This window comes from Aptenodytes forsteri, unplaced genomic scaffold (genome assembly GCF_000699145.1).
Source record: "Aptenodytes forsteri isolate BGI_AS27 unplaced genomic scaffold, ASM69914v1 Scaffold120, whole genome shotgun sequence".
NCBI lineage: Eukaryota > Metazoa > Chordata > Aves > Sphenisciformes > Spheniscidae > Aptenodytes > Aptenodytes forsteri.
The window spans coordinates 1,409,763-1,426,909 of NW_008795938.1; the positions used below are offsets into that span (position 1 = coordinate 1,409,763).

The 17,147-nt window shown below is 35.0% G+C and overlaps 1 protein-coding gene across 1 annotated transcript in view; it reads right to left on the reverse strand.

The window, feature by feature from the left end:
* Positions 1–17,147, reverse strand: part of WDR70 (WD repeat domain 70) — a 143,648-nt gene that overhangs the window by 98,204 nt on the left and 28,297 nt on the right. Inside the window, exon 5 of the mRNA XM_009285217.1 lies at positions 5,235–5,294. Within this exon, the coding sequence (XP_009283492.1) occupies positions 5,235–5,294 (60 nt within the window). The remainder of the gene's footprint in view (positions 1–5,234; positions 5,295–17,147) is intronic.

The window sequence follows — 17,147 nt, forward strand, 5'->3', positions numbered from 1 at the left end:
CACCAAAATATTACATACTACTAAAGTAAAAAAAAATAATTCAGGGTGCTAATTTCTTCATAAAATACATCATCTATATTTTGTCTTTGAATTTTCACTACCTTGTATAATGTCTGAGTACTTTGGAAGGGGCAGAGAGCATGGAAATGGAAATTTCATAATTTGAATAAACCACTGAAGACAGCTGATAAAAGTTACAGCGTTTGCTTTCTAATCATCTCATTGCAGAATCTGGATATGTTTCATTTCTATGAAGAAAATGGTACTCCAGACTTTTCTAGCAAGACACTGAAATGGCATTTAACATCCATCAGTTTAAGATTTTGCACTAGTTTATTCAAGACAGTTCATGTGCGTATATACATTTCTCTTCTGAAAAAAAGAAAAGAAAAAATAAAGTATCAACTTGATTTAAAAAAAAACCACATTTAAAAAAGATACTATTTTAACTAAAAAAGCTCAAAAAACCTTTACAAAAACCATTTGTTTTATATACAAAACTAGCTACTTAAAGCTGCTCGGAACTTTGAGGAAAGAATGCTTAATGCTCATTACTTCTCATTTGTTATCCTCAAATCAAAGGTTGTTTAAAATGGGATTTTTAGTGAAAATCTTATTTTAATTCTCTATTTGAAGAACTTTATTATAGTAGTGTTCAAATCATCATATGGAGAAGTGAGTAACAGAAAGCATCTCTGATAAAATATCCTTTCATTTACCTTCAAAATTATTTCTTCTCTTTTCTCATTTGTGAAAATATTATCTACTACTATCATTTCAAGTTTCAATACAAGATTAGCTAGACAATGTGCTAAATTAATTTGTAAGTCAAGTAAAGAGATTAACTCTCCAAAATTAAGTCATCTACATGAGATAGTGTTGAAAAGTGATGTCAAAAACTGTAACACAAGAATATTTTTAGAATTACTCAAAATTACATGAAATGTTAAAATGACTGAGAAAGTTTTCGTTTTAAGATAAAACTCATATGGAATTCATGCTTAGGTTTTAACCCCTAGAACACAATTTAACCTCTATTTCGGGTTAGACAGACCATGGGTAAAACCTAGCCTCTAACCTCTAACTAGCTTTTAACCGTTGGACAAAAACCTGGGCCATCCCACATACATAAGATAGATCATCAGATCATCAGATTCAGAAACCCATTCACAACAAGGAAGACAGTCTTCAACACAAGAAAATAAAGTAATAATAATAATACAAGTTCTAGAAAATGCCTGGGAAGGGATTTGAAGAGATGAGCCAGAAAATTCTGAAGGAAAAAAAAAAATAATGTTATACTCAACCAAGAACATTCAGACTTACAGAAAATTGGGTGGGAAAAAAAACAACCAAACAAAAAAAACCTGTAGACACAATAAAAGAAGGAAATGCCTTAATTTCTGAGTGAAAGATAACACCTGAGAATAGTGTCATGGTTGTAGGCTAGCAAGCCTAAACCTGTATTAAAAATTCCAGATATTGATGTATAAAAATTACAATAATTTGCATATAAGGATGCTCGTCCGTGTGTATCTTCTTTGCATGTATACTCGAAAAGTACTGACAGTCACTGATTTAATGCAGACACATAGAAGCAACACCAAAAAAACTTGTCTCAAAGATGTATCAGTCTACTACTGTACTTTTTTTTTAAAGCTTTAGTATATACACTGTGTTATGGAGACTTTTAAAACTTATGTAAACTGTTGAATAGTTCTCACACAAAACACTTGAAAAATGGAATTTAGCATGAGATAATTCCCTTTTTCAACTGGGCATGGAAAAGTAACCTACAGAAAATAAATGTTTCAATAAAAACACCAGTTATGAATGGAATTTATTCTTTAAGATGGACAATTTGTTTTGCTAAAATTAAGGTTTCATTATATGAAAGAGCATGGGCTTCTTTTGAGTTTTCTTTTTCCAGTTTCATGTAGAAAAGGTTCACTTAAGTATTCCTTATTTTATCAAAGACTCATTTCTAGTCATCTTCTCCTTAAGGCTCGCGTTGCTTCTCATGCTGTATACTCATGTATACCTCGCTGTACAGTGCCATCATACAGCCAACAGTTTGAAAAAAGTACTTTCAAGAAAACCAAGACATTGCAGAAATGCTGCTGCTGTTCACCAGGCAACCGACTCCTTAATCTAATTGTCCTGCTTTATTTTAGAGGCATTCACTTGCAGAAATCTTATCTTTTTGGGAAGGTCTAAAATCTCATTCTTCTAAAGAATGCAAAGGATGATCAGATGTCCTAATCCAGCACCCCCCAAAAAAAACTGATTTACAGAGTTACTAATAGATTCAATATTTTTCTTTTTAATTCCCTGAATCAAATGTTTAAATGTCTGCTTTGTGCTATCCCTAAGAATGAATTAAACTCCACTTAGTGATTATGTCACTGTGACATATTTGATTTTCAAATGAAACAGATGCAACCTCTTACATGTTTCAAAAAAAATGGCCCTTTTAACATTTAAATGCGAATTTTGAACCCCATTCATTTCATTCATGATTTCTAGCATGCAGAAAAACTGGGCATCTCCAGATTAATCATGCATTCAATTAATAGACTCAGGTGTTCTATTCTACAATAACTACTACAGGAAGGAGTAGCTGTGATATGAGACATTAGAAAGCACACTGTTCAGAATACATCTGATTATGTATTGTTTCTCATACTCACCTATGTATCAAAAGTGTCAGGAGAAAAAAAAAAAATATCCCTGAAGTTTCATTGGGAACAGTAACTCCTATTACACTGTACAAGCAAGGCAACCAGGAAATTAATCAGGTTTCTGGAAAGACTCTCCAGCTTGGGAAATCTTTTCTCAGACTTTTCAGCTGCACAGCAATAGAGTCATCATCAAACCCATGTTCATTAGATTGAAGAGGTACAGATGGGATACATAAGTTTAGCTGAAATACAGTACACTGTATGAACATAATGAGAAGACTGTATTTTAAAATGTTGGGGTGAAACACTGATATCAAGATACAAAGTTGCCCCCATCCTTGTATGTGTGTAATGACATGGGTAAGTAATTTCATTATTTTAAAACAAACAAATAAAACAAAAAGATAGTCCTTCTACAGAAAAGCTGTTTTTTTCAATGATCTGTTTCATTCACTGCATCCAGTCTAATCCAACTGTGCTATATATACCCACATTATAATTCACCTCTGCTCTAGGTGATGACAGCTGCATTCTCATGCAGTCAAAATACCTCAGAAGTCTTCCAAAACTGTAACTTCCACTTTACAAAGCCTTTTAGTTAGAAATAACATAAGCTTATGCTTTAAGCAGCCTTCAAAAGCTTTACTCGTTTAATATAGAGAAAAATAATTCACAAAGTTTTACATAACAGTTTGTTAGGAAACGTATTCAAGAAACATACTGAAAAAGCAATTACTGTCACATGTAAAATGGGAAACTGGTTTGCACTAGTACACTAGTATGCAAATCCCAGTATGCATAGAAATTAGTATGCAAAGAAGTTACATGCACTGTGTGCATAGAAATCCACTCTATTTTTTTTTATTGTAATACAATGCATCTTTTACAGGTCTTAAAAGAGAGTATCTTTCTGTTTTCATTTATAACACATTTGTTACTTCTTTCCTCTCCTCCCTCTACGTCTGTATGTCTAGCACTATGATAAAACAAATGGGTAAGCCTTATCACTTCTCCGCACTCCAAGATACACCACAAAGTTTGATGCCAGATTAATGAATAAACACTTCTGAAAATAACTATTTCTGAAAGCTTATTAAAAAACATATGATCTTTACTCTTAAGTTTAAGCACCCAGAAAATTCCTTTTAAATGTCCTATAAATATTAAGAAATTATTAAAAATTCAAATCTTAAACTCATAAATTTCTGATGCTTAATGTTGTGATTTTATATATGTTATTTAATAAGTTTATTATTTAAAATATTTAATATTGTTGAATGTTAAATTATTAAGTGTATTATTATATTAATTACATAAACAGAAAATGAATCCACAGGTTTTCTTAAAAATCCAATAAAGGAAAATTATACATTTCCTTAGATTGTTTAAAACCTCATGAAAAAGCATTTTTCTCAAATAATTTTTTTTTTCTTTTCTTCCCCCCCCACCCCGAAGTTCTCAGGAATGCCATGAGTGAGAATTCTATTAACTAGCTGACAGTGCTTTCAAAGGGATATAACAACAATAAAAGAAATTCTAGTACTATTTTCTCATTGAAGCCTAAGTCATGGCCCAAACTGAAGCAGCTAAACAGCAGCGGCATCTTTTTTAATGATCAAAGAATATGGGCAAAGGATTTGGGAATAGATTCAGGGCTATTCATGGCCAGAAAATAAATTCCATTCTATAAACATAGCTATTCAATCAATCAGCACATAAAAGCAGTTGAATTTGTGTTGGAAGATAACATTACCCAGAGATAAAAATATTGAGAACACAGAAATGATAGTTCCAAGGCGGACAGTGGTTCTTTAAAAGAAAATGAAGGAGCAATACTGGAGGTAAAACCTAGAAAAGATGCAGTCAAAGACAAGGAAGAACAAGGTTTCAAGAAATTGACAATGGTGTATAAAAGGCACTTAAAGATTCAAGGAGAATGAAGGAGACCTGTATTCAGCTACAAAGAAGTCAGAAACTTCAAGCAATAACATTCCCTTTGAAATCCATGACCAGTTAAAGAAAGGTCTAGATTAGACCTATGTCTAGATTAGGAAGGTCTAGTCTAGACAAGGAACTCTAACAATTACAGAGAGTGTATTTGACAAAAAGGAAGAAGAAAATGAGACTACAATTGAGTCAAATGGAGCCACATTTGGGTTATTACAAGAAAGCAAAGAGGCAGTCCTAAAACACACTTTCAACTGCAGTAAGAAAAGAGCTAGACTAAAATAACAAATTAAGAAGAAGAATTAGCTTCTTGAACTTTTGCTGACAATAAGTATTTGTTATCTTATTTCATAGGCTGGCACAGTTCTAGAAAAACAAGAAGTGTTGAAAATGTGTTATCACTTACTGTTTTTGTCCCATGTTGGAGTGTAATTTCATGAGAATCTGGATTTTTCTTGACAGGGTTCTGGAAAAAAAAAAAGGAAATCCACCTCTGTGAAAGTAGTGCTGTGACAAAAAAAAACCCAACCAAACAAAAAACCCTTATTTCATAGGCTGGCACAGTTCTAGAAAAACAAGAAGTGTTGAAAATGTGTTATCACTTACTGTTTTTGTCCCATGTTGGAGTGTAATTTCATGAGAATCTGGATTTTTCTTGACAGGGTTCTGGAAAAAAAAAAAGGAAATCCACCTCTGTGAAAGTAGTGCTGTGACAAAAAAAAACCCAACCAAACAAAAAACCCAATACTGTGATATATATAAAAGTAAGAAAGGTTTCCCTCACAGTAACCTAAGGAGGAGAAAGCAGGGGGAAATCAGAAAAAAGAGACTAATTCCAGATTTTCCTTTTCATGGACATACCACTAAAAATATGAGAAATAATTGTTAAAAAAATATGAGACTGCTTTAATAAAGAACAAAAACAGGAAAAGATTACCTGTTTTTCCTCTTTAGAAAACATTAAAATTCTCTTTTGTTCTTCACCACCAATATCTAACAGTCTTGCACTGTGATTTAGTCAATTCATCATTATTACACAATGTCTTTTCAAATAAAGGACTCTCTGAAGTTAACAAAATTAATGAAAAAAATCTAGAAATTCATTACAGGAGCTAAGTTATCTATGTCATTTATTAAGATCACGGACTGGCTTCCCACTTCCACTTGTGCCACTATCCTCAGCTCTCATTGGTCTTCACAACTGCCACTTCGATGGCAGCCATAACACAGTCAATGTAATTCAGGGAATTTCATTTAATAGCAACATACAGATCGAAAGCAATTACAGTTTAAAACATCTAACACACCACACTAACATCTGTAACACAAATATGAAAATAGTTAATTTACACAGAAAGAAATGTACTGAAAGTACTCAAGTGATTACAAGGTTCTAAAAAGGTCATTTGATTCATTATTCTCAAAATCCTTATTTGTCCGGTACCACTTATGGATATATGGTACCAGACACAACCTGCCATTTTGATGCCCGACATCTTTGTTACAATTTTCCGTTGCCGAAGTCTGATTTAAAAATAATTTTTAAGCACACTTCATATTATACATTACATCTCTATCCTTATCCATCTCTGCCAATTCCTTCCCTTTTTTTCATACTTGCCACAGAAAGTCTCTATAGCATCAGGCTGATTTCCTTTATACTCGTATTATCCTACAGTTCTATCAGCTTTATTTCTCCAATAAAACTGAAACTTTCATTATCTTTGGTTTAGCCAAACCTACCCTTCTTCCAACTTTACTTCTTGCCACTAACAACAGCTCTGATTCCCAAAAGAACTGTGTAATTTCTTTCCCTCTTCACACATATATATACAGAGATAAGCCAGCAGAAGACTCATGCCCTCTGTTTTCACATTCACAGCATATGCACATCTTCGATAGTCACAGGTGTTTGAAGGGGAACTTGAGTATTAGCATGGAAATCATATATGCACCTGAGCAAAAAAATATTTATGGGACTGTGGTCCATGCTAAGTCTGAAAAGGTAAAGGTTTACAAATAGCTACACATGACATTGCGAAAGGTATAGCCCACATGGCATGAAGAGACACTTCCACAGACTCAGTGGTTTACAAGTTGAGAAGCAGGTGTACCTCAAAATTCCCAAGTGAAGCTGTGATTATGAAAATTAGTTTATTGTTCAACTGACACTATAAAGCACCTGGACAAAGATATAATTATAATACAAACTCAGTTTTCCGTACCTCATCATTCCCTGCACTATAAATTGGTATTTGCTGGTATTTCTTGGGATGCAAAAAACTGCTCAACAGCTGCTGCCTGTACTTGCCATCTAAGCGCATTCCATAAAAACGGAAGTGTGAAAAGGAAAGAAACAGCTTCCAAGATTCATACTGCCATCACCCACAACAAAAGACGTACTACTTTCACAGAAACCATCCGTTGCTGGAAGGAGAAACAGCATTGTGGTCATTCTCATATTAATCACTGCAAGGTTGCTTATTTTGTATTCCAATCCACTTATTGGAATGTTATAAGGTTGCTCATTTCATATACCACTCACATAAAAACATTTTTGCTTTAGAGTGCACTCCTGTTGAACACCGTTCTGGTTACTTATCTTTAAGGGAGAACAGACAGGAATACATTCTGCCACCTGGTAAATCAAACAGCCTGAGCCTGAAAGTCAGACATTTGGCGACTGCTAGTGGTGCTATGCTCTGCAGTGTCCAAGGGATGCCCGACAGTTAAAGTAACTGTTTAGACTATTCAAAACAAAAAATTAACATAACAACGTCCAGGAACATATCTTGGCATACCATCTTCAAATCAGCCAAATGCTTACAAAAAAAAAGGTGGTTTATTCTGTTTTAGTAACTATGAACTTCCTAAATGACTGAGAATGCTATAAATACCTCTAACCTGCTACAACAAATGCCTATATGCACGCACAAAATTCAGATGCAACTTCCACTTTTCCAGTTATTACATTCCTAAGAATAAGGAATTCCATAAAATCCTTTTTTCACTCTCTCAAAGGAAAATATAATTAATACATTTTATGTTTGTTATTACATCTAAGAATAAGGAATTCCATAAAATCCTTTTTTCACTCTCTCAAAGGAAAATATAATTAAAATATTTTATGTTGATTTGAACATCAGGATCCCATGTATACTGGAATATTACTGTAAGACTGAAAAAACGCAAAGGTAGAGTTTGCCCAAAGTGTACCTACACTTCCAGATCTTCCAGTTGCTTGGATTTCAGTTGTTAAGTTTACAGAAATTGATTTTAATATTTCAATAATGCTGTTCTGGAAAATTTGTATTGTAATTAAAACTAGATGAGATGAAATCTTTACAGGATTTTTTGTTGGTTTTCTTTTCTCCCCCCCCCCCCCCCCCCTTTCAATAATGCTGTTCTGGAAAATTTGTATTGTAATTAAAACTAGATGAGATGAAATCTTTACAGGATTTTTTGTTGGTTTTCTTTTCTCCCCCCCCCCCCCCCCCCAAAATTTCTCTTTCAGCAGAAACAAAGGAAAACAGTTTTGGTGTTGACATATCTCCTAATATTGTTCCAAAAATTCTCAATTCCCTGGCTTACATAAGATTAATATATATTAAATCTGTGAAATAGTGTATTCTAGGAGTTCACAGTTTTTCTCAGAAATGAAAAGTCTTACCTTTTAAATAATTTCTGCAAAGGGATACTGCAAGTCAGGCATTACATCTGCAGTTTGCAGTTACATTTTTTCAGGGAATTCCAGTCCTAGCTGACTGTTAAGCTCCTGTGCCTGACAACACTCTTCTATTCCCTGCGCCACTGTCCCTAAATACTGTGGATTTTTTTTTTTCTTGCTCCTTTTGGGAGCTTCCTTATCCTCAAGCAATACTCAGAAAATGTGCTACTAGAAACCACAGACTGAAACTAGATCAGTCTCTCCAAGATCTCTTGAGAAAAATCAAAAACAAAACCAAAAAAATCAAATAAACTAATGATGCAGGTCAAACCAGACAAGTGAGAGAACAGACACAAAAAGGAAAAATTAGTTAAAATCTAGATTTCTACATCCTACAAGATATCCTTCAATATCCTCGGGATTCTGAATATGGGCAATAATAATCATTGGGACTTGGCAGAAGACAGAGGGATACAGGAGGTGGGAAAAGAATGGGCTGGTATCTTTATGATAAACTAAACATTTGGCCTGGGGAGAAGTTAGGTCCTACAGAAGTAATAAAAAAAAAAATCCACTAAACAGTATCAGAAAGAGGAATTTATAATTAAAAAATACCTCAACCTTTACCATCTGTTAACCTTTCTAACAGACTGACCATCCAAAAGTCATTTTAGAATGACTTTAGAATGACCATTAGATTATGTTCACAGGCTTAAATGGATAAAAGCAAAGACTATGAAAAACAAAATGTAAATTCCACAATGACATATTCTGCTGATCTCACATACACAGTAACTGCAAACTGCACTTGGTGAAAAATAAATTCATCCACTAGAATCCAACCTCTCACCCCCTAAAAATACCCCTACAAGTTAGAATATAGGTCCTCAAATGACTCACCTTTTCATGGCCCAGCCAGGGCCAGGGAAGGGCAGAATGATGCATTTAGGCCTAAAAGTACCTCTACTGCTCTGTTTATTTCACTACATGGAAACTATCCTGTGTGAAAGAGACTTGCAAGCTATAGGTAATCTTTCACACACCAGGCCCTTAAGCGGGAACTTTTCTGGGCATCCACAAGACCACAATTTAACAGAGGAAACAATACAATTTTTTTTCTCTGTGTTTGCAATTGTCCTTAGATTCCAGTATAAAGGATCTTGCCTTCCTTGAGGATTTCAAGATCATATGTTGCCCTGGAAGAAAATACAACTTTCCTTTTCTGGATAGCTCCTGTTATCTTAGAGCTCTCCCAAAACACTGACTTGCTGGAGACTTAAAGAGACTTCTCATTTGTGGGAGCAGAGCTATGGTACAGCATGGAGAAAAAACATGCAAAACTGCAACTGGGTAAACTAAAGGTGAGCACTTTCCCTGTCTTGAGCAGGAGAAGAGGTTAAAGTTGGCTTCACTACTACTTACTTCAAATACCTTAAGTACTATACTAAAAAGTCTTTTCTGCAGGAAGCGTAAACACTCACACCCTGCTCTTTCGGGTCTCTGGTTTGGTATGCTCCACATGGAAGACACTGTCTGTTCATTGGCAGGAGTGAAGAGAAGGAGGTAAGAGCTACACTTTATAGAGATGTCTCCATTTCTGGTGAAACTGAGGGTTTCACAGAACAAATTAACAGAGGTGGTCTGATACAGATGATTGCTGCCTCACTAGAAAACAGATGAAATAACTGGGTTCCTAATGGACAGCAGGAATAGCTGGTGGAAGCGGGAGGGGGACAAAAAACCTTAGCATCAAATGGTGATGGAATAACCTTCATCTACTTAAGAAACTGCAGCAATTCAAACTTCCAAATGAAGGACCCCCTGCAGAAAACCATGTTTTAATCATCCAAATGCCAGGCCTTCTGGCAATTAAGAAAAAAGAACTTTCTATTTTCAAGCATTTTGTTTAAATACGTCATGTTCATGTTTTACATTTTTTTTAAAGCCTCCTCTCTTCCCCTCCGTAACGACTGTACTGCATGGAAAAGAAAATGCCACACTGCTGGGGGGCGAGGTGGGGGGAGAAGGAAAGTTTGAGAGCCTTTGAGAGGCTTTTATTTTAGACCCCAGCATACCGACTGACAGTGCTGAAATCTTCTTCCTTATTACCAGACAGTAACAATTGTCCTTGTCTTCCATTATTCTCCAGAAGAGTTCAAAGTAATAAGCATGATTAAAAAAGAGTAATCAAGAGTGACAGGAATAGTTAAAAAGAGAAATGTAATGTCTCCTAATAAAAATGTTCGTGCTGTAAATTATGTAACATTGAAAAAAATGTTCTTAAGATATTTTAAGAATAAAACAAATGGGCAGACAACTCATCAACAATCAACAGAAACAATGGGATTTCTGACATGGTAATTCGCAAAGCGGAGAGGTACAACACCACAAGCTCTTCAGTTTAGACAGGTAAAATACCACAGAAAACCACTAAATTGTGCAAATAAACTGTTAAAACAGCATCACAGAAATCTGGTCCAACTGCTGCAGTATCCAGGCACAACAATATGCTAACAGCAATAGCAGAAGTCTTTAAACTACTTTTATTTTAGAAGTTACAACAAAAAAGCAACTCATGCTTGTTGTTGCTTGCTAATTTCTGTATCAACTGTGTTCGGTTTACAGGCCCAAGTATTCTCTCTCAAACATCACCTCAAATACAACCCAAATGCTTCTCTTTTCAGGGGATAGAAGTTACAGAAGTCCATCAAACTTGCACAAATTCCCTGTATTGCAGTTAAGTTCAGAGCCACAAACACGCAGTTTTTCCTTTCTACCTCACATCCAACTCTGATAGATACTTCATCCATGTAAATGAATGAAATCAAGAGACTATTCTAGTGATGATGAACAGAGAGAATAGAGTCTTGTTCCATCCTTCAATATTGAGTCTGAAACACTACTAGAAGAAAGATAAAAGGGTGTGGAGGGGAGTATTTCACAGATCTGGAAGAAAACATGCCTCATGTCTCTTTTCAGACTAGAAAAATGTTTTAAGCTGTTAGGCACCCAGCTGAATTTTCCATGACAGCAGTAAAAGCTGAAGACAGCAATAAGAGTTTAAATTGACTTTTTCTGTTCTTTTTTAAACTTGTTCTGGAAACACGCGCGCGCGCGCACACACACACTGATATTCATGTTTTGTTCCACAAGTTACTCCTCATGCACTGATTAAAACAATATGACTTGGAAAACCTGCCATTTTACATGTAACAATTTTTCATTATTTCCCTCCATAACTTAAACTGAAAATAAATGTCTAAGATATACACTAAGGTTGCACAAGCGTACACTCAAGAGAAAGAGGGAGTATGAAAAACCACAATGTGAGAGATGGGTAAGATGTTATTTTACAGCAACAGAAAAATAGAAATGTTTTGGGGTTTATAGGAGTGCATTATCCACAAACTTGCAGCAGAAGGAAGCATCCAGATTTGAAAGGACATTTCAACAACTTTTAATTTCCTCTTTTAGGTGTTAGAGTGGACAGATGTATTCTGATGCAAACTTGCATGTTATTAAACTCAGTTTGGCCCAGATTCATATAATCTGAGTTTCTGAATGTGATGCACCTAAATATGGAAAACACCTACTTCAGACTTCCTATACAGCCTTCAAAAAGAGACAGAAACTCCAGAAGAAGAATCAGTCTATCAAAAAACTGAATCATCCGGAGACCTCTCCTCTTCATGAATTATTCAGGGAGTGCAAGGCAACTAAATTCCTAACATAGGTGCCTTGATTAGGTTGGATGAATCAGGGCCTATGTGTGTTTATTATCTAAAATTTTGGCCTGAAAAAGATAAAGAAAAAGGAAAATATCATGGAAAACAGGAGGATACATGCAAACACTGGTATGAATCATCTTGGCTGATATTCCCATGAAACACCCACAGTATCTGTTACTCATGGAAAAATGTAGATAACTCAAAACTCCATGACAAATGCAGAAAACCTTCAAAATTAACAGAAATATTGGAAGGGCCCTACAAAAGGCTATCTCTCCCAGTTATCCTTTAATTTGGGTAACACTCAAAACAGCACAGAACTTATGTCTTGAATTTTAATACGGGAAGATTAAGGAGAGGTTATTCTTTTCTTTAGTGAGCTAAAATGCACTACTCCAGGGTGCATTCAAGAATTAAGGAGGTGCTTAAGTAGCTGAACTTCCTTTCAAATGCCTACAGAAGTAAATTTATTTATTCAACATGGAAACGGTACCACGGCTAGCTTCTCTCAATATCATCTAATTTACAGCCTCATGAATTTTTTTCTTATGATCTGAACCACAGTGTTTTGTCAGGTTTAACCACCAAGGGAAAAGACTTTAGAGTAAATCTTCATTCCAACACGGCTGCTTAAAAGTAATAAATTTGTAATGTTATTATAGTTAGATACAACATATTTTATTAGATGATAGTTCAAACGGTAATTCAGAGAATGTTCCCAGACACAACAGGTAACATGAATTAAATCTCCTCTTCCCTTTCATGCCACTTACTGGCATGTCCCCTTCTGAAAAGACTCCAATGGCTTAACAATTTAGAAAAGGTATTGCAATTAAGAGTCTCAGCGTGGTTTGCAAATATCTTTTTTAGATATAAACATCATACTCCTAAAGTACAGGAAAAAGCCTGCCTGATCTGTCTCCTGGGAGATAGTTTTAGATAGATTTCAGGAGGTTACTATTTTTCACCTAGATTCTAAAATCTCATTCAGATGATTTCTAAATTTAAAACAAGCCCTTGATTTATGAAGTCATAGTTTATATGAATACTTATGACCTGTGAATTTCCTCACAATGTATACCAGAGAAATTCTCTTCAGCCTTTTCCAAAGCAATTTGTAATCACTGGTAAAACTGATTTAAATCTAAAATTGCCTGTGGTCGTTCAACTTTCCTTTGCAGTTTCTGGGAGACCGATTTACTTAAGGTGAGTGTTCTGGTGATATTTCAGATATGTTACATTCTCCTCACATAACTACCTACCTATGTCATCTTTATCATCTCAGTTTCAAATGTGTATAAATATAAATACTTCATATTTGCTAAAACAGTATGCACAACTGCCACATACCACCAAAAAGCACCCATGTTCAGTCAAGACACAGTTTTACTACAGCAAAGATACACAAAATTACTACTACTTATGATGTTAAGAATGAAAAAAATCACTGGCATTTTCAGTCAGACATATTCTTTATTAAGATTATTCTTTAGAGCTGAATAGAGTATTTCATTTTGACATAAAGGAATACTTCTATTTACTCTGAAATCATAAAATAGCACACACAACCACAGAACAGCTGACAACGAGGAGAAACAAAACAAGCAAGCAACTAACATGTTTGGTCTGAAATCTCTGCTCAGCCTGGCAGGTAACCAAAGCATAGTTTGATTCTGAAATCAGAAAGGACAAATAATTGTGAACTTTCAACTCTTTGGAGTTTAAGTGCCAAATGCTTAGTTCAGATGCAAACAGGTCTTACTTACACATTCATTTATTTCATATCCAGCTTGATAAGAATTTCTGTACCACACAGATTCCATGTGGGATTTCTACCACAGGGAATATGCCCTAAAAGACACACATGGAAGAATCCAAGAACGCAACATAGGATGCAGGACCAGACTGAACCTAACTTTCATTAATGCATAACATTTTTCAGCTTGCTAGCCAGTTCACTTAATTATTTACATTAAACTCACTCTAAAACATCCTTTATCTAAACTGCACAGACACTTTATCACCTTTTGGCAAACTTTAGGGAAAAAAAGCCTGAAGTTTTTTCACTTGACTCACCAAGAGAAACCATGAAAACCAAGGTTACACTAAGAATTCCATAAGCAGTATCCCACCTTTTAATAATTAGAACACTTTTAGATGTTTTTCAGTCATTAAAATAGCTTTACTGTTCTCCAGATTTACCTTCTGTCTTAAAATAAAATTATTTATGAAGTATTTTAGAATTTAGAAACCATACATGTACAAAGTTTAACGTTTTTTGCAAAAATAATGCCTCCTCTCTATATATTTTAAAAGTCAGTGATACTATTAAGTGTTTGTAATTCGTGCAGCAAAAGGCAATTTTAGTTACACGCACTTCTATGGAAGTACATTAAAATAATATATGCAGTAGGATAAGTATTACTGTTTCCTTTGCAAGTTTTGTAAGCAGTGGAATGAAATCTATCAGCAGCCGTACACTCTAAATTTTAATTTTGGACTCACCAAAACTGAAAAAGCCAACGCAACCAACAGATTTCAATATTTGGCACTGCTGTCTAAAACAGACATGGAGATTACTACAATTGAAATAAAATGCATTTTTCCTCTCACCAAAAAGGAGGCTGATGTTCACTTTAAGACTTCTGGTGATCATGTTAGCATAGAATTTCATAAGCATCAAGGCAATATGAATAAGAACCTCTATACCAGTATAATAGCAACCTCGTTAGTGAGCCACCTCTTTTATATTTTACATGTTTCAATGACCAAAATTAAAACAATACACCATTGGTGTAGACCAACCCTTGACCTTTGACTTCGTGCAATTTATTTCATTCCTGCATACCCCAGTTTTGTCATCTGAAAAATTTGAATAAATAATATCTGTCATAAGGAACCTGCTACCAGGTTTTATTCAGAAATGTTGGTGAAGTTCTTCAAATTCCTCAGGGATCCTGTTATTCTTAGCAAACACACTACAGTCAGCAAAACTAAACAATGGCAAGTCTAGACAGAGTTGTCCAGAAACTATACTTTTCAACAGTTCTCCAGTTGTGATTGTAAAAAGGTGTTCACTCAAATGTTTACTCCAGGATCTTGAGAGACACAAGTTTATGCATACCATCCCACTCAGTGACAAATATTCCAGTTGCCTACAAACTTACTAATCAATTAGGATAAGTAATTCAAATTGGGGGGGGAGGTGGGAGTCATCAGCTAGTCCGCAAAGAAGATCTACAACCACAGTATGAAGGTAGGGGGGTTGGGGGTTATAAATTACAGCATGTCTAAGTTACTGCAGGAAGGAAGGACAATTTCCTATCTAGCTCCCACAGCTGGTTCCAATTCTATTACTGTTTCGATTACTAATTCTCCCATGCCACCCATAAATTACCTTCAAAACATTAACATTTAAGCTGTCTTATAGCAGCACAATTTTATGTAATTGACATGAGAATAAATTGCTAAGTGACTTTAACTATGCATCTGGAAAGAGGAAAAGATACATTTATATTGTACACATGTGAGGTCCATGCTTGTAAGAAACACACCTTTCTCCACACTTCACTCAGGTATATTCCTTTAACTTAGAGCTTATGTCAGAAGAAAGTGCATTATGGCCAGATGATGTATCTCATATTGTTAAAACTGTTGTAATACCCAATAACACTACAAATAATTTTCAAAATGTTCACAGCAAATACTAAGCACTAGGCTAAAAAAAAAAAAATCACAGCCACTGTATGTTCGTTTTATTTTTAATCATAAAACCCATCATTTTTTAAAGTTGTGCCCAAGAACTATAAAACATGCTTATCTTCAATGCATTTATATGATATGTCTTACTATAGTATCTATAAATATTGAGACCCCTCCAGCATACCATATCAAAAATACTGATTTCTACACACATAATGTAGTCTGAAAATACCAAATGATTACAATTAAACCTGACAAGACACACAACTAAACAGAGAGCCATTGATTTCTACATAGCAATTAAACAACTATTATTCAGTATTGCTCAGTTGTGGATTATACAGGAACAGAGTAAAGACCCCAACACATTTTCAGTGGAATGATGCCCACACGTCAAATCCAACACTTATTATAGTCATTCTTCAAGGAGCCTGAAGTATAAAAGCATACAGAAGCAATGCTTTCACTTTTTAACCCAGACTAAGATAAAGATCCATTGTCTAGGCAATATACACAAAACTTTAGCTGTGTGCCTGGAGAAAGAAGGCAAAAATTCAAGAACATCATACCTTACTGAAATGCCTCATTTCACAGACATTTACGGACATTATGTTAAGACCTCGTATATTTTTCTTATTCTATAACTGTTAGAAAATGTAGAATATTAGACACATCCTGTGAGATCTTTCCTTAAATTATTCAATAGGCTTCCTGATCATCTCCACAAGGAGCTGCTGCCGATACTCCATACTATACAAAGATTGCTTGGTTTACCAGAAAAGTCTTCCTCATTTTGCAATCTAAAATTTAAGTTTGGATGATATGATTCGAATTAAGTCACTATTAATCGTGTACATAATAACCTTGTTAATCTAGCTGAGATGGATTAATAGCAACATGCATCTTCTACTTGTTCATAATAGACCCTTAACAATGTATTTTTAACTCACACTTATACAGTACAAAGATGACAATTTCGGATGTTCAGATGATGGTCTACAATTACTTCCTTTTGGAGTCAGGAAAGAAAAGCATAGCCCGTAGATATAAGGAACTCCAGATTTCAGACTGCATATCTACTACATAGCTGCTGTGAGATTTTCAATAAGACAATTCCCTGTCTAAGTATCATGTCTTAAATGAGATAAAAAGTCCCACCTTGCAGGTGCGCTACAATGATACATTAATAAGTATGGTAGGTTTGTTGATGCATTTGAGCTGCTCAGATTCTACCAAGCCAGAAGCCATAATTAATGCCTATTATTAATACAGAATCATAGAATAGTTTGGGTTGGAAGGGACCTCTAAAGGTCATCTAGTCCAACCCCCCTGCCGTGGGCAGGGACATCTTCAACTAGATCAGGTTGCTCAGAGCCCTGTCCAACCTGACCTGGAATGTTTCCAGGGATGGGGCATCCACCA